The 17,966-nt window shown below is 46.6% G+C and overlaps 1 protein-coding gene across 5 annotated transcripts in view; it reads right to left on the reverse strand.

Annotated features, from left to right (window-relative positions):
- Nucleotides 1-2,376: 2,376 nt before the first annotated feature.
- DLGAP4 (DLG associated protein 4) overlaps nucleotides 2,377-17,966 on the reverse strand; it is a 191,752-nt gene continuing 176,162 nt past the window's right edge. For all 5 annotated transcript variants that reach the window (XM_073880471.1, XM_025875760.2, XM_025876709.2 and 2 more), the window contains 3 exons: nucleotides 5,972-6,063; nucleotides 4,904-5,059; nucleotides 2,377-4,109 (listed from right to left, as the gene is read on the reverse strand). In XM_073880471.1, the coding sequence (XP_073736572.1) occupies nucleotides 3,891-4,109; nucleotides 4,904-5,059; nucleotides 5,972-6,063 (467 nt within the window). In that variant the 3' untranslated portion in view covers nucleotides 2,377-3,890. The remainder of the gene's footprint in view (nucleotides 4,110-4,903; nucleotides 5,060-5,971; nucleotides 6,064-17,966) is intronic.

The raw sequence follows: 17,966 nt of genomic DNA on the forward strand, positions 1-17,966 counted from the left end.
TGCTCACTTGCTCTCTTTCCCTCAAATAAATGAGTAAAATCTTAAAAAAAAGAGAAAAGAAACTCCACTGCAGCGATGGTGGCAGCAACAGCTTCTCAGTTGGGCTGGGGATCCTCCAGAGCACTTAGCTGTGCCGGCATCTACGTGGTTCCTGGCTGGCAGGCCGCCTGGTGATGGCTTTGTCCTACCGTCCTGGCCAGAAGGCCTCTGAACCCAGTGCTGCTCCTGGCTGCAGCCCCGCCTTCTCTCTCTGCTCAGGCCACAGGGTGGGGGAGACGCCAGGCTTGGGAACTCGGGACCCTGGGCCTCCTGCTCTAGGATGTGCCGCCCTGAGGCTGGTTCTCGGGGACCCAGGGTCAGCGCACAGGCTCCGTCTCCCTCTGCCTCTTCGCCAGCACCCCGCAGCCTGCAGCCTCTCCCTCCTGACCCTTTCTGTCCCTCCAGGACTGCGCTTTGGAAATGCAGCTTCCCTGGGAAGCTGCTGTCGGTCTTTTCCTAAACAGACAAATGCCTCCCTGTAAGTACAGGGAATGGGATATTTATTATCTTAGTCATATTCTGGTTCATACTGTTTAATCCGAATCTAGTCACGAGAATATGTAAGTCCAGATCATGCAACCCTCTGCAAGATGCTTGGATACTTAAAAGATGTCATGTCATGAATGTCAGGTCTGGTTCAGTGAGACTAAAGAGACGTGATGACTGAAAGCAGTGAATGATCCCTAAGTGGATCCTGGGTGGGTACAAAGGAAGAGCCAGAGAGGACATTACTGGGGTGTTTGGAGCGTGGCTGTGCTTTCATACTCAAGTCTGGGCACTGGGCACTCTCCTGGGTAATGGGGGGAGGCTCGTAGACCAGTCTTTTTTTAAATTAGAGGGTGACAATGGTATTGTGGTCGTGCAGGAAGGTCCTTATTCTCAGGCGTTGCCTGGTGTGTTTGGGGCTGAAGTATGGTGTCTGCAGCTAGCTTTCGAATGCCTCCGGGTTAGGTGGGGCAAGTGAGGGTTGGTACAAACATGGCACAGTGTTGATGGTTGGTGATTCTGGGTAAAGGACCTGGTGTTCATTATCTTGTTCTCTCAGCTGTTGGGGGGGTTCCTTCACTGTGGCGTCAGTAGGGCGGGGAGTGGAGGCCCCAATTCTGCACATCGTGGTGCTCTGCTGCAGGGAGTGCAGGATCCCTGCCAGAGACCCTGACCCAACTGTCAAGGCCCCTGGCCTGCTGTAGCAGAAACACTGAGGCCCTGAGGGGTAAGGGTCCCCCCTTTTCCCTTGAGGCTGTCAGGAGTAGAGCTGGGCTGCTAGCTGGCCGGTGGCCCTCAAGTCCAGTCTGGCCCCCTCCGGCGTTCACTCACCTCTGAGTGTCTGGCTCAGTGCCCACGGCAACCTGAAACCTCTTCACCTACTCTTCTAGTCATCCCCCCTCCCCCGCCCCGCCAGGTCTCGGGGCAGGGCTAGGTCCAGGGAGTGCCAGCCCCGGCAGGTCATCGGAGCCACCTGTGGTCAGCGGGTGCTCAGCCACCACTAACACGATCCAGAGAGGAGGGCACGCTGCTCTGAGCGCAGGGGGTCTGGCCCGCGGGAGGAGCCGAGCTCAGGAGGGGCCCCCGGGGGGGGCAGCCTGAACAAAGCTCCTAGGAGGCGGTTCTGTGCACCCCCTGAGCCCGAGGTCACTGCATCTTAGCTGGGTGGGGCCGAGGGAGGAGACCAGGTGTCTGCAGCTCAGCTTGGCCCAAGAACTTTGAAAGGCAGGTTCGTACCACCGGGCATTGGCGCTGAACGTCCTTCTGCCTAGAACGCACTCTCCCCGGGCTTGCCGTCCCCCAGAGCAGGTTAATACCCGCCGTGCTTCTGGAATGGAGCAGAGTGCTCCTGCCCAGGCTGCGTGTGATGCTGCCATCACAGCTTCTTGCAGCCTCCTGGTGCTGCATCTTGTCTTCTGCCGCCCGTGGTAGACTTGAACTCAGGTAGGCCTCGTTCACGGTCTCTCTCCTCCACCAGAGTGTGGTTCTGTGAACGACTGTCAGGCGGAGGCAGCTGCTGGGGGGACAGAGTTCCAGTCCTGGGGTCTGGGGTGAGGGCCAGGGCAGCCTAGCTTGGCTTCCATAGAGCAACTATGAATTAAGTGTCTGTTTCTCACAGGAGGCAGGTTAAGGTGGATGTTACTCATTTTTGAGGTCAGGGAGCCAGGGGCTGCTTTCTTGCCCAGGGTCACGAGCCGGGTTGTGCCAGAGCTGGAATGACAGTTTACACGCAAGTCACCCTGTCTCCGAAGAGCTGCCATGTGGCAGGGGGTCTGGCTCAGTCTCCCGGGGTGTCCGCCCACCTCTCCCCAGCCTGGCCCGTCCCGCTGCAAGAACACCATGAGCCCTTGGTACACGTTACCTCATTTATTCTCACAACATGCCTGTGAGGTAGGGAGGGGCAGGGACTGTCCCCATTTTACAGAGGAGGAAGTTGAGGCACACAGAGGTCAAGTGACTTGCCCAAGGTCACAGACGGCGGCCAAGCTGGAATGGGGCCCCAGAGCAGGCCCTCCATTCACCCGGGGCCCCTGCAGCGAGTGTCGGACGCGAGGACGTCTCCAATGCCATTGTGGTCTCTGCGGTTGAGAGCAGCCCTCTGCGCTGGGCCTCCCCCTCCCCCTGCCCACCCCCACCCTGCAAGCCCGGGCCACTGCAGCTCAGGGCTCATGCCACCCCGGGAGTGGGACTGTGGGGGGCGGGGGGGGGGGCGGGAGAGAGAAGGATGATTGGGGTTAAAAAGAAAAAAAAAAAGAGGCGGGGCAGATGGGCCCACGGCAGGGGGCAGGTGGGAGACCAAAAAAAAGGCCGCTTACACACAAGGTATATATTTTTACACACACTTGTACACACACCTAGATATAGTACATGTAAAAATATATGCTATTCACACACCCGCCTCCTGCCAGGTGCCCCGAGAGCCAGCGGCGGCGCTGGGGGGCATGGGTGAGCAGATCGGCGTCCGTTAAATATACACTCTAAGGTCTATGTGCATATGTACACGTACGTACAGACACAGCCGCCCGCCCCTCGGGTGCTGGACACAGGCTCGGCCAGGGACAGACGACCCCTGGGAAATGGGGTCCCTCTCTCGAGTGTCCCCTGCAAGTCACTCTGAGTCAAACGTTTTACCGAAGGAAGGAGGGGGGGCTGGAGAGAAGAAAGAGGCGGGAGGCTGGAGTGTGGTAATGGTGGCTTTTATCTCATTGTCGTCGTCCGTCCCCCCCCCCCCCCCCCACCCGCAGCCTCGAACCCTCCCCCTTCTCGGAGAGGCCGGCCCTCCCCTCCCCCTCCCCCCGGGGGGCCGGCCGCCGCTGCTGGCCCGCGCCTGCGGGTGCGCGTGAGCATGAGGGGCGCGGGGCCGAGGGCAAGCCGGCCGCCACCACGGCGGCCTGGTGAGCGCTGCGGGGAGAGGAGCCGAGGAACGGAAACTGCCAGGTTAGAGCGGGGCAGCGGGAGGAGGAAGGGCGGGGCAGGGGCCCAAGGCTGTCCTCGGACCGTCCTCGTCTTGTAAACAAGCTAGTGCGAGTTCTCGTGAGACAGAACAAGTAAAAAGACCGCGGTCTGGAGGCTGGGCCGGGCGGGGCCGAGGTCCGTCTACCTAGCCCACCGCGGCCAGCCGGAGGGGAGAAAACGGAGAAAACGTTTGAGAGTTTGTTTGTATGAAGTCTTCATAACCTAAAGCTGGGAGGGACCCAAAAAAGCCAAATTGTGAGCCCTTTGTATGCGTCAATTTGAAAGTTGGCTCAGGGTCTCTGGACAGAATAACCATCTTAAAGGTTGAGAAAATGGTGTTCCGTTCACATTTAGTTTGTGTGGGTGGTGGGTGTTGTTTTTAATGACTTAAAATTGTTTGCTTCCTGGTCTCAGAGTCGGGTCTGGGCCTCAGGGACGTAAATCTCGATGCTGTCCGCACTCTCGGTGGCTGAGTTCTGCCGCACGGAGGCCGCCCGCTTGGCCGCCAGGAGTCTCTTGCGGGCTTCCTGACGCTGCCTGTCCCCGGCGTCCGAGGCCTTGTCGCGGCTCCCTGCCGGCTTGGGTTTAGCTGGCTTCTTTGGGACCGGAGGGGGTGGTTTCTTCTCTTCCTTTAGTGAGACAGTGAGGAGGGGAGAAAAATAAAATAAAGGTGCACCTTTTGTGGGGCGCTCCCTCCCGCTCGATGTTGGCAGCCGCAGCCTCCGCCCCAGCCTCCCCACGTCGGGCACACGCAACACACACGTGGACTCAGAAAGCCCCAAGAAGCGATGATAGTGGGAACAGCACAAGGCATAGGAGCAAAAAGCAAGCTTAGGATCCTAGAATGTTCTAGCAGGAAGGGACGGACAGAGCACCTTTCCCACCCCTGCTTTGAACCACGGGGAGCCTGAGTCACACAGCCTGAGCTGGGATTTCAGTTCAGGGCCTCGGGCCCCCAGGCCACATGTCACAGGCTCTTCCCCGGGGGGGGGGGGGGGGGGGGGGGGGGGGGGTCAGAACAGTACCCAAGAACCACAGGGGTCCTTGGGTGCCACGGTTTTACGGAAGGAAGCCCGCGCCTCACGGAAGAGGCTGGCCCCAGGAGGACTGATCTTCTGCCTCCAGAGTTCTGACAGCCACGTGTCTGTCTGGGCTCAGGGCTGTGGGCACCTGTCTCCTAGGAGCCCCCTTTCTGAACATGCAGGGCGGGATGGCATGCTTCGGGGGGCAGCCTGGACGACACAGAGCGAGCGGCATGCTGGACGAGAGCCGAGCATGGACCCCGCGCACTGATGGACGTGAGCCCCCAGCTCAAAAACGACACACGGAGAAGGGAGCCAAGCAGCACTGACCGATGTGGGCAGCGTTAGTGCCGACCAGGAATTTGTCCCTGGACTTCCCCTCCGCACTGCTCCATGCTCACCTTCCTCTTCTCGGGGGTTTCCACCAGCTGCCAGCTGTTGGCCTTGAGGTGGTAGAGTTCATCAAACTTCATGCTGATGTCCTCGATGGACAGCTGTAGCAGATCCCAGAACCCGGCCAGGTCCTGGGCTGTCGGACGTGGGTTGGCTTCAGGGTTCTGTGGGGGGCGGGGGGAGATGGGGATCAGTGGGGCGAGCGAGGTAGACGCTCGTCCTGCACCCCACCCCAACTATGGCCTTGTGGCCCGGCCGGCCTTGGTTAGGGTCTCTGGAGGCCTCGTCTTGCTCCCCCATTCCCAGCATCAGGATCTGTAGAAGGGAATGAAAGCCAGTTCCTGCTCACTGCCAGCCCTGATGGGGCAGATCGTTGGGAGAAAGAGACAGTCCCATCGTGAGAGCAGGCCCTGCACATACACGGGACTGAGGCCTTGACCACCGCTGTAGGGCTACGGGGAGGAAGGCCCTCAGGCTCCTACTGTATGCCAGGCCAAGAGCTGGTCTCATTGTACAGAAGTTCCTGGCCGTGAGCTCAGTAAGACGGGGAGGAGCCAGGATCCCTGCCACGTGGGTAGGATTACAGAATCCATGGGGTTTCTGTTCTGTCCCCCTAGTCTGTTCTCCAACAACACACTGCTCATGGTGACTGCCCCAGCCAATGCTACACCCCTGCAGGTCCTGGAGACAAACACTCGCCCTTGTCCTCTGGCCCTAGGAGCACACTGCCCCTGGCCAGGTGGAGTGAGGCGAGGCTTCCACAGGAAACGCCGCCCTCCTGACAGGGAAGGTTGAAAGAGAGGGAAAGGAAACCCAGCAAGCCAGGGGTGGTATGTCTTCAGCCCTTACCTGTCGTCTTAGAGCACGTTTAACACAAATCAGTGCTGATTTTTTTCACAAAGGCTTTGCTTTTCTATCTGAAGACGCATTAGAAATTTGGAAGACCCTCTCCTCATGCAAGGCACGGACATGTGTCACCAGCACCTTCTCCATGTTAGGGAGGAGGGCACAGAGGCTTGGGCTAATTCCAGCAAAGGCTGGAGGCCCCGCAGTGGGGGAAGAAGAATCACACTCACCAGGTTTTGCTCACAGAGGCCCCGGAACTGCTGGAATTTCTGGGACATCAGTAGCTGGGCACTGCCCACAGCACTGAGGACTTTTCCTAAGACTGAGAAAGAGAAAAGAGAGAGAGACTGAGCAGACCACAGGGTTTGTTGGGGTAGGAGGCAGGATCGGGGATTTTTATCCCCCACCCCCCCAGGTTACCAGTCATCATTTGGGTGCATGGCACCTGGTCTTCATTTTACACCCACTTTAATCTGCTCTCGTGAAAAATGCAAACACTACAGATAAAGTGAGCCCCATGCCCTAGTTCCTACGGATATTTTATGGCAATAGATTTGAAAATTGAGTTTAAATGGAAAAAATTTCCAGGAAAACATGAATTATCATAGAGTCAAGAAGAAACAGAAAATCTTATTAGACCAAAGCTGTTTTTAAAAAACTGAAGCAGAAGTTAAAAATCTTCCCAGAAAAAGGAACCAAGCTAAACTATGTAGTTTTACAGGTGACGTTTGATAAAATCTCAAGGAACAGAAAATCCTGGTATTATATACTCAGACTGTTCCAGAGAGTCCATAAACATAGGACATGACACCGCTCATTTCAGGAGCCTTGAGAACAGGTAAGACATGCCAAGAATAGACCACCTTCATTCTGAACATAAATGGAAAAGTCTCGGAGTCCATTTGCTTGTAAAATATAAGCAAATAGACTCCAACGGGCGAGTTAGCCGTGAAGGGCTCAGCCCAGGAACGTAAGGTTGACCTTTTAGTAGTTGTAGCATGAAGACAGTGCTATTTCTCAGCCGCCGCACAATCACTGCGAAGCAAAACAGAGTAAAGAAGAAATCGACATCGAACTCTCCTGTGACAGAACTCGGCAGCACTGGGCGTGACGTGGGCTGCAAGTCTGGATTGAGGTGGCAGTTTCGAGTTCTCCAAAGCAGCATGCCTTGATGGGAGAAGCTAGTCCTCTCGTATTTGAAATGAAAAGGGGGTGCGGACTGGAGCAAGAGCTTTCCTGAACCTGGTTCAACACCAGGGGGTAGGGGCCTTGGCATCGTAACGGGGGAGAGGACAAGGCGGAACACAGCCCCTGTCCCTGTGTCTTAGGAACTCCTGTCCTCCTGGGACGCAGGCCTGGCCCCTCTCTCACAGTGATCTACTTCACACGCACTCATCAAGGAAGAATTCTGCCTCATTCAGAAAAAGTAAAAAGGAACTACACAGATGACAGGAACAGCAAATGGCACGTGAACATTCCCCAGAAAGTTGTTGCTAGAAAATGAAAAGCCATGAATATGTCAAGCGGTCGTTCAAGGCCAGGATGGAGGTGCCCTGAGAAGCGGGAGAGACAACGGAGCTTGGAACTAGCATGAGAGAAAAGCCAGGCCATCACCGTCACGGAAACCAGGGCCATCGTGGAATAAAGCCCACCCCCAGGCCCCGAGGACGAGAAGAGGAGTGAAAAGTCTCCTGGTGTGAAACACTTCAACTGCTTGGTAACAAAACAAGACGTCTTTTTAAATGCATAGCTAAGTTGCGGGGAATAAAATGAGCCACTCCCCACCCCCTTCTCAAGGCAGGTAGCAGAGACATTTGGTCTAGAGTAGAGTAGGAATAAAAGGGAAGGTCTCTCCTGAGAATTCCCAACCATAAGATTGCACTTGGGCACCTCATTTTTTGAAATAAAAGCAGCAACTAAATATGAAAAAGAATAGACGATCAAAAAAGAAAGGGGCTGAGAGATATTGAAGGGAGTGGGCCTTCGTGTATACCGGTCAGCTCTACAAGAAAAGAACAGAGAGAATGGAAGAGAAGACACATAGAAAGAGCTCATGATATAGAACTTTCCAGAAATGGCTAATGACACCTGGCATTCAGGAAGCCAAATGAATCCCAAGCAAATTCACACTGACAATAAAACGGAAGACACAGAGAAGCTCCTAAAAAGCAGCCAAAGGGCAAGGAAAGATTAACAACAATCTTTCTGCTAAAGAAATGAATTCAACAGCAAATTTCTCAACTACAACAACGGAAAAGTATTGAGTGAGTTTCTCTGCATGTAGTATTCTGTCATTCCAGAATGAGTGTGGATGGGGAAAGACAGTCTCTTCCGCAGAGTGCTGGAAAAACTATCCACAAGCAAAAGAATGAAGTTGGACCCTGAAGAACCAATCTAAGAGCAAAAACTATAAAACTCTTACATAAAAGCAGTAAATCTTCATGACCTGGGATTGGGCAGTAGTTTAAGACCCGAAAAGCACAGGCAACAAAAGATAAATCTGGCTTCACTAAAACAAAACTTTTATGTATCAAAGGATGCTATGAAGAAAGTGGAATGACAACCCACATAATGGGAAAATTACTTGCAAATTACATATCTAACAAAGGGTTAACATCCAGACAATATAAAGAACTCCTATAACCCAACAACAGAAAGATAATCCAGTTAAAAAAGGAGCAAGGAGCTGAACAGACATTTCTCCAGAGATAACACCAATGGTCAGTAAGCTTCTCCTCAACATTGCCAGCCATTAGGGAGCTGCAAATCAAAACCACGAGATACCATTTCACACCCATTCATATGGCTGTTAATAAAACAACCAAAACCAAAAAACCAAAGTTGGCAAAGATGTGGGGAAACTAGAACCCTTGTGCCTCACTGGTGGGAATGTAAAATGGCACAGCTGCTGCGGTCTCGCAGTTCCTCAAAAAGTTAAACATCCAATTACCATATAACTAAAAAATTCCACTCCTAGGTATATACCCCCAAAGAATTGGAAAGAGAGTAAACAGGTTACCTGTGTGCTGATAGTCATAGTGGTAATGTCCACGGTAGTCAAAGGTGGAAGGCTCATCAGTAGATGAATGGAGGGGCGCCTGGGTGACTCAGATGGTTGAGCGTCTGCTTTTGGCTCAGGTTATGATTGCAGAGTCCCAGGGTCGAGCCCTGCATCAGGCTCCCTGCTCAGCAGGGAGTCTGCTTCTCCCTCCCCCCTCTCGTGCGTGCTCTCTCTCTCAAATAAATCAATAAATAAAATCTTTAGAAAAAATAGATAAATGGATAAAATGGTACATACAATGGAATTATTACTCAGCCATAAAAAAGGAACGAAGTTCTCATATATAAACTCTCATGTTTAAAAACAAAAATAGGGGCACCTGGCTGGCTCAGTTGGTAGAGCGTGTGACTCGATCTCGAGGTCGTGATTTTGAGCCCCACATTGGGTGTAGAGTTTATTTAAAAAACAAAAACATAAACTTCTAAATAACCCACTGGTCAAGGAAATCACAGTGGAAGTTAGAAATATTACATGTCCTAACTTGTTAGATATGGCTAAAGTAGTACTTAAAGGGAAATCCAGAGGTTTCAAAACATATTTTTAAAAAGGACAGGCTGAAAAAAATTGTACCCAATTTAAGACATTAGTGAAGGAACAATAAATGAGCCCAAAAAGAGGAGAAATTTGATAAATAAACCAACATATAATAATAGAGGATTAATAAAATTAACAAACCCTGCCAGACTGATCAAAATAAAAAGGAGACAGGTGCAAACAAAAAATATTATGAACGGAAAAAAGAATCATATGACATAACCATAGTAGAAAAGATACATATTTTTAAAAGATTTTAAAGTAATCTTTATACGCAACATGGGGCTTGAATTCATGAGTCCAAGATTAAGAGCCGCACATTCCACCAACTGAGCCAGCCAGGTGCCCCTGGACAATATATATATATATTTCTAAACATTTTATTTATTTGACAGAGAGAGAGCACATGCACAAGCAGGGGGAGCTGCAGAGGCAGAGGGAGAAGCAGGTTCCCGGCTGAGCAGAGAGCCTGACGTTAGACTCCATCCAGGACCCTGGGATCATGACTAGAGCTGAAGGCAGACTCCTAACTGACTGAGCTACCCAGAAGCCCCTGGAAAAGATATTTTTTTAAAAATTCTAAGAAACAGTGAAATAAAAGATAATTTTGTTCTTAAAAAAGCATACGAATAGAGGAAACATCTCAAACTCATTTTATGAAGCTAGATAACCTTTATACTAAAATAGGACAAGCATGAGAAAGGAAAATTATCAGCCAACTCTCATGAACAAAGGCAAAATTATTAAGTCAGATATTATCAAATCAAGCCCAGCAATATACTATAATATATCATTATGCATCTGGGTTTACTCTGGTAATACAAGACTGATCCAACATTAGAAAATTCTAATGACTTCTGATTCTGGCCGTGAAAAACTAGTTAGTAGGAGACAAACCAAACCCTCCCCCAAGGAACAAGTGAAAAAACTAAGTAAAACAAACACAAACCAAAACAAAACCCCAGAAAATTTAAAGGCATCGAAAAATTACCAAAGCAACCAGAATCTGAGAGGCTAAGATCCCCAGCAAGAAGGGAAACAATATTCAGGCGAGTGTGATATTCCGCACTGCTCGTACCCTATGGCATCTCCCAGTTTATAAGCAGCACAATGCTGAGGCTGAGAACCGAAGGTGGTGCTTAGGAGGCTGAGAAGCTGAGCAGAGCCTGAGGCAGTTCCGTAGGGATAGGGAAAACAAAACTGGATTCAGAACTACCCAGGGAGAGAGGACTTGAAGTCAGGAGAGTGCATTAAGCCAAGCGATGCTTCCCGTAGTCTTGAGTGGGAGATGAAAATTGGAGTTCAGGGTCTGCCAGGGAGGAGGGGCTTCGAGCATACCGCAGGCTCTCTCTGGGATTCCCTGGAGAGTGCACAGTAGGATGAGGGGAAGTAGAACCAGACTGTCTCAAAACACCCAGCTCTGAAACAGTTCAATCCCATACTGGATTCAGTTGATCTGGCCCTACTCTGATTGCCTGCAAGAAGGAAAAGTAAATCCTTTCTTGAAGAACAGAAAATCATCCTGAGCCAAGTTGTTTTCATATATAGTTTCTGAATAAAAATTACCAAGCATAGCACACAAGGGCCCAAATGACTGCACACCAAAAGAGAGAAAACAGAAAAAAGACTCACAGGGGATGTAGATACTCAGTTATTTAACACCCTTGTCCAGTAACTCCAGTATGTCCAAGGAAATATGTGGCAAGATGAAGAACATTAGCAGAGAACAAGAATCGATCAAAAAGAATCAAATGGAAGCTCTAGAATTAAAAAATAGAGTAACTGAAACTAGGACTGCAAAGAGATGGATTTAATACATTAGTTACAGCTGACCTATAAAATAATCCAGCAGGAAATACCCAGACTGAGGCCCTGAGCAGGAAAATGAAAGGGCAAATACAGAAAAGAGGATGAAGAAATATAAAACACGGCCGTCTGACATACGTGTCATTGGCACCCCCAGGAGAGAAGAAATAAAATGGAGCAGAATCTGAGGAAATAACGGCTAGGACTTGTCTGAAACCGATGGAAGTGAGGAAAGCCCAGGATTCAAGAAACCCTGTGAACATCAAGCTGGGCAAATAAAAAGAAAACCACACCCAGGTATCACAGTAAAACTGATAAAACTACAACACAAGGAGAAAATCTTCAAAGCAGAGGGGGAAACAAATGATCCTTCAGCGGAGCAGCACGAAGACTGACAGATGACTAAGAGAAAAGCTGGGAATCAGAACATAATCAAAGACATAAAGTATTGAAAGATCAATACCAACCTACAACTCTTAGCAGGAATACTACTGAAAAAAAGATGGGACAATTACAGACATTTTAAGACAAATACTGCATTAAATACTGAGCAGAGTTCTTTAGGCTTTTGCTTTCGTTTTTTAATATTTTTTAAAAGATTATTTGAGAGGGGCGCCTGAGTGGCTCAGTCGTTAAGCGTCTGCCTTCGGGCTCAGGTCATGATCCCAGGCTCTGGGGATCCAGTCCCACATCGGGCTCTCTGTTCAGCGGGGAGCCTGCTTCTCCCTCTCCCACTCCCCCTGCTTGTGTTCCTGCTCTCGCTCTCTGTCAAATAAATAAATCTTAAAAAAATAAAAATAAAAAAGATTATTTGAGAGAGTGCATGCAAGTGGGGGGAGGAGCAGAGGGAGAGAGAATCCTCAAGCCGACTCCCAACTGAGTGCAGAGCCCGATGTAGGGCTCTATCCCAGGACCCCGAGATCATGGCCTGAGCCAAAATCAAGAGTGGGATGCTTAACCAACTGAGCCACCCAGGTGCCCTTTGCTTTAGTTCTTTAGGAATGAAAATGACCCTAAGTAGAAGCATAGAAATAAAGGAGTGAAGAGTAACAGAAGAGGTTTAAAAAAAAAAAAAAAAGGTAACGCTAAGTAAATCTTCATTGTAATATTGATTGCATAAAACAGAAATAAAGTCTTGTAGCAGCTAGACTATTTATAGAACTGTAACACTTCACAGCAATAGTACACAAGTCAGGAAGGAAATAAAAGTGTTCTAAGGTCCTTGCATCATCTGTGAAGTGGTAAAGGTAGTCTTTACAAAGTCAGATGCAGGTTGTGATCTTCAGAGTAACTACTGAAAGAATAATAAGCTAACAGGAGAAAAGTGGAAATACGTGGTTAATCCAAAAAGAAGTCAAGAAAGGAGGAAAATCTCTTAATAAAATTTACATTATTAGATTAAGAAAGTGAAACCATATGATTATCTAAACAGATACAGTAAAAAAGTTCCTTTAAATTCAACAATTTTCTTAAACCAGAAAAAGAGTATCTGCAAGAAACCTATGGCAAACATCATACTCAATGGTACAATGTGAAAAAGCAATTCCTCTTTTTTTTTTTGAGTAGGCTCCACACCCAACATGGAGCTTGAACTCAACACCCTGAGAGAGCAACAGTTGCATGCTCTATGGACTGAGCCAGCCAGGCGCCCCTGAAAAAGCAATTCTTTATTTACAAATAGTAAGAATATAACAAGGTTTCTAGATATAACATCACTATAAAGGTCAAGAACATTTCATTAACAATAAAATACATTAACACTGCAAAATGAAAATACTAATTTGACAAAATCTTATGGAGGAAATACAAAATCTAATTGGGGACAGTAAAGAAGACCTAAATGGAGATACATAATCATGTTCTTGGATAGCAAAGACTTAATTTTATAAAGATGTCATCTTACCCCCAGTTGATCTACAGATTTAATATAATTCCAATCAAAATCTCAACCTGGAATTTGAAAAGCTGATTCTGAAATTTATATGGGAAAGCAGAGAGCCAAGATTAGCCAACACACTGTTCAAGAACGGGGAGCTTGTCCTTCCTATTATCAAGATTCCTTATGCAGTTATAACAATGAAGAAAGTGTGAGCTTAGGTACAGACTAATGAACAAAACAGAAAGCTCAGAAACAGATCAACACATACAGGAAACCTGATATTTGTCAGAGTTGTACTGCATGTTAACAGAACAAGGACAAACATTTTAATACATCATTATCCAATAAGAAAAAATTAACATAGAGCCTTATCTCACTCCACTGCAGACAAATCAATTCTAAGGGATCGAAGACTTATATGGGGAAGATGAAAACTGTTACAAGAAAGCAGTAATATATCTTTTGGGGAGCACCCGGCTGGTTCAGTTGGTGGAACGTGTGACTCTTCATCTCAGGGTTGTGAATTTGAGCCCCATGTTGGGTGTAGAGATTATTTAAAAATAAAATCTTTAAAGGGGCGCCTGGGTGGCTCAGTCAGTTAAGCGTTTGCCTTCGGCTCAGGTCATGGTCCCAGGGTCCTGGGATTGAGCCCCGCGTCGGGCTCCCTGCTCAGCGGGAAGCCTGCTTCTCCCTCTCCCACTCCCCCTGCTTGTGTTCCCTCTCTCGCTGTGTCCTTCTCTGTCAAATAAATAAATAAAATCTTTATAAAAAAATAAAATCTTTAAAATGTGTGTATGTGTGTGTATACACACACACACACACATATATTTTTTATTTTTTTAAAGTTTATTTATTTAAGCAATCTCTATACCCAATGTGGGGCTTGAACCCAGGACTCTGAGATCAAGAGCCACATGTACCACTGACTGAGCCAGCCAGGTATCCCAAGAATACAGTAAAATATCTTTTTGAGTTTTGGAGAAGGATGGATTTCTTTAGATATAAAAAAGTAAAAAATCATAAAAGGAAATTTTACATTAAAATTAAGAATATCTGTTTACTTAGAAGATGCCATAAAGAAAGTGAAAAGACAAGTCACAAACTGGGAGAAGATATTTACCATATATAAAAATTGACAAAATTCTAGAATCCAGATATATAAAGATCACCTATGAGGCAGTAAGAAAAAGGCAGACAACTTAATAGAAAAATGGGGAAAAAACATGAACAGGAATTTCACAGGGGAAGAAACCATGAATGACTAATATGTGAAAAGATGCTGAGTGTCATTAGTAACAATGAAATGCAAATTATAACCACTGTTTCATATTTGTAGATTGAAAATAACCTGATGTACTAAGTGTAAGCAAAGATGTAGAGCACTGGGTACATCCACACTGTGCTGAGGAAATAATAAATTGGTATAATCACTTCAGAAAACAATTTCGCATTTCCTTTTTTTTTTTTTTAAGATTTATTTATTGATTTATATGAGAGAGCTAGCGAGAGCGAGAGAGAGAGGAGCAGGGGGAGGGGCAGAGGGAGAAGCAAACTCCCTGCTGAGCAGGGAGCCCGATGCGGGGCTCCATTCCAGGACCCTGGGATCATGACCTGAACCATTCAATGGGGAAGGAACAGTTACTCTAACAAATGGTACTGGGACAACTGGATATCCAAATGTAAAAGATTAAAAGTTGACCCATACACCTCACACCATACACAAAAATTACAGACATAAATGTAACAGCTAAAATTATAAAACTCTTAGAAGCAAATAGGAGTAAATCTTCAAGATCCTGGATTAGGCAATGGTTTCTTAGACCTGACACCAAAATCGCAAGCAGTCAAAGAAAAAAACAGTTGGACTTCACTAAAATTAAACTTTTATGTTTCAAAGAATACCTAATAGCCAAAAAAATGGAAAAAACTGGCAAACGGATAAGGAAAATACAGTATATCCATACAATGGAATTTTACTCAGCAATTAGAAGGAACGGAATACTAATTTATAACATGGATAAACCTCAAAAATATGCAAAACGAAAGAAGCCAGCCACAAAAGACCACATATATTGTGTGATTCCATTTATGTGAAATGTCTAGAATAGGAAAATCCATAAAGAAAGCAGATCAGTGTTTGCTTAAGGTGGGAGGGCGCAGGAGAGAGGGGTAGGGAATGATGACTCCATGGGTACAAGGTTTCTTTCTGGTGTGATGAAAATGTTCTAAAATTAGGTAGTGATGAAGGTTGCACAACTGTGTGAATATACTAAAAACCACTGAATTGTATATTTTAAAGGGGTGAATTTTATGATATATAAATTGTATCTCAATGCTGTTATTAAAGAATTGTTCACAACTGAAAACTAGAAACAATTCAAGGGCTCATCAGCGGAGCAGAGAAGCAATAGTATATTCATACAGCACAGTGCTACTTATCAATGAGAAGAATGATCGACAGGTACAGACATTAACATCGATGAAGTTTAAACACAAGGTTGAATAAAAAAAAAAAGCAAGCCTCAGGGTGCCTGGGTGTCTCGTCGGTTGAGCATCTGACTTTTGATCTCAGTTCAGGTTCTTGATCTCAGGGTTGTGAGTTCAAGGCCTTCGTTGGGCTCCACAAAAAAAAAAAAAAAAAAAAGGCAAGCCTCAGAAAACTACATACCCTGTGGTTCTGTTAGTATAAAATTCAAACACAGGCAAAATAAAACATATTCCTTAGGGTTACACATCTATGTGGTATAAAGGATGTACTTAGCAAAGAAAAATCGAAGAAGGAAGATCTGAGATAATAAGGAGGGAAGAGCAAAGAAAATGATATACACACAGGTAAATATAAATACATGTATAAAAAATTATTCCCATAATTATATAAGAATCATCAGTGGGGGGCGCCTGGGTGGCTCAGTTGTTAAGTGTCTGCCTTCGGTTCAGGTCATGATCCCAGGCTCCCTGCTCAGCAGGAAGCCTGCTTCTCCCTCTCCCACTCCCCCTGCTTGTGTTCCCTCTCTCGCTGTCTCTGTCTCTGTCAAATAAATAAATAAAATCTTAAAAAAAAAAAAAAAAAAAGAAAACGTTTAAAAAAAAAAGAATCATCGGGGGGGCGGGGTTTAACCATAAGAAAACAATTAGATAAATCATATCTTAAGGTCCTTGTGTTGTCTGGGAGAAAGGTAAAGATGTTAAATAATTTAATGTTAAGATTTTAAGGGCTGAAAGAATAGCAGTGCAGTGTGTAACTCCTGTGATAGTTAAGGTTGGCTGTCTCCAATGTTTGTTTCTCTTTATCCCTCAGAAATAACACCTCTGAGATTCTTTTCTTCATGTCAAATAGCAAACTGTATTCAAATGAGGTAAAAATACAGAAATTTCTTAGGCATAGTGTGAATTTTCCAGGACAAAGTACTGTCAAATGGAAAACAGGCAGGGTATGCACAAGATCAGAAACCCAAAACAAGCTACACTAGAATCAGGATTAGAATAAGGACTTCTATGACTGGTATTATATCGCATCTCTATAATGTGCACACTCTGCTAAGCACAGCAAAGGATTCTGAAAACGAGATGTATAGGGACCTTTGATTTGTAACTGGGCACACAGCAGCCTGGACCCAAGCATTCCCTTGGCTACCCTTGCAACAAGCAATGAAGTGGGTGGAAAAAGTAGTGTGTGGGGCCGAACTGCTCCTGTATGCTCCTGGTGCCTTTGCTGGCTGGAATGCACTTGGCACTTCTGGAACCCAGCAGCCACTTTGAATGATGAGATTTTTTTTTTTTTTTTAAAGATTTTATTTATTTGAGAGAGAGAGAGAGGGTGAGCGCGAGCTGGGGGAGCAGAGGGAAAGGGAGAAACAGACTCTATGCTGAGTGTGGAGCCCGACATGGGGCTTGATCCCAGGACCCTGAGATCATGACCTGAGCTGAAATCAAGAATTGGGCACTCAACTGACTAGCCACTCAGGCCCCCAGAATGGTAAGATTTGGTGAATGGAAGCCAATTTTATGACATCAAACCTCAGAAAAAGCAAGCCTGGGGCTCTAGCATTCCTATCTCAGACATTCTTGAACTTGAGAGATATGAACAGTCTTGTTCAAACCACTTTTTCTTTTTTAAATGTTATTTGTAGGCAAGCTTAATACCAATTAATACAGCCTCAATACAAGAGAAGCAGGAGAGGGGCATGTTAATCCAAAAGAAGGCGAGAGAGAGAGAAAAAAAAAACCCTCAAAAAATAGAACAGATACCACAAAATAACATGGTAGGAACCACCCCAAGTATATAGAAATCCCATTGTAAATGGACTACATGGTCTACTTCTGAAGTAAAAATTAACGGACTGGACAAAACTCAAAATCCAGACATATGCTGATTATAGGAGATATGATTATAAGGACAGTGAGAGAGAGGTTGAAAGTAAGTGCCCGGAAAGACGTGGTATACCAGACAGACCGTAGCCACAGGACAGCTATGCAGCAGAACTCAAAACACATAAGAGTTTAAAGCAGAACATGACATACATCCAGACAAATAGAGTGGATTACTATCCATTCATCAGGAATATCACAATCCTACACTTTGTGCCCCCCAAACACTCCCTGCAACTGCCTGTTTCCCACTTGGGCACTAATTCAGTTTCTTCTCACTCACCTAAGAAGACCACCCTAGCAGTTGTCCCCTCTCTCTCTGGCATGATGAATTTCCCCTTCCCTACAAGGTCATTCTCAACATTTAAACATGCTTTATATCACTCTGTTTAAAAACAAAAGGAACAAAAACCCCCGACCCTGTCCTCTGACCCTGTAGCCCTTCATTTCTTGGTTCCCTGTACAGAAAAAGTCATCCATACGATTAAACAATACTTGCTGTCTCCAATTACTACTGTTTCCCCTTAACCCTTCTCCAGTCAGGCTGCCCCACGCCCACCAGCCCCCTTCTTCAAGG

This window comes from Callorhinus ursinus, unplaced genomic scaffold (genome assembly GCF_003265705.2).
Source record: "Callorhinus ursinus isolate GAN/ISIS: 27379988/994484 unplaced genomic scaffold, GSC_fseal_2.0 scaffold38, whole genome shotgun sequence".
NCBI lineage: Eukaryota > Metazoa > Chordata > Mammalia > Carnivora > Otariidae > Callorhinus > Callorhinus ursinus.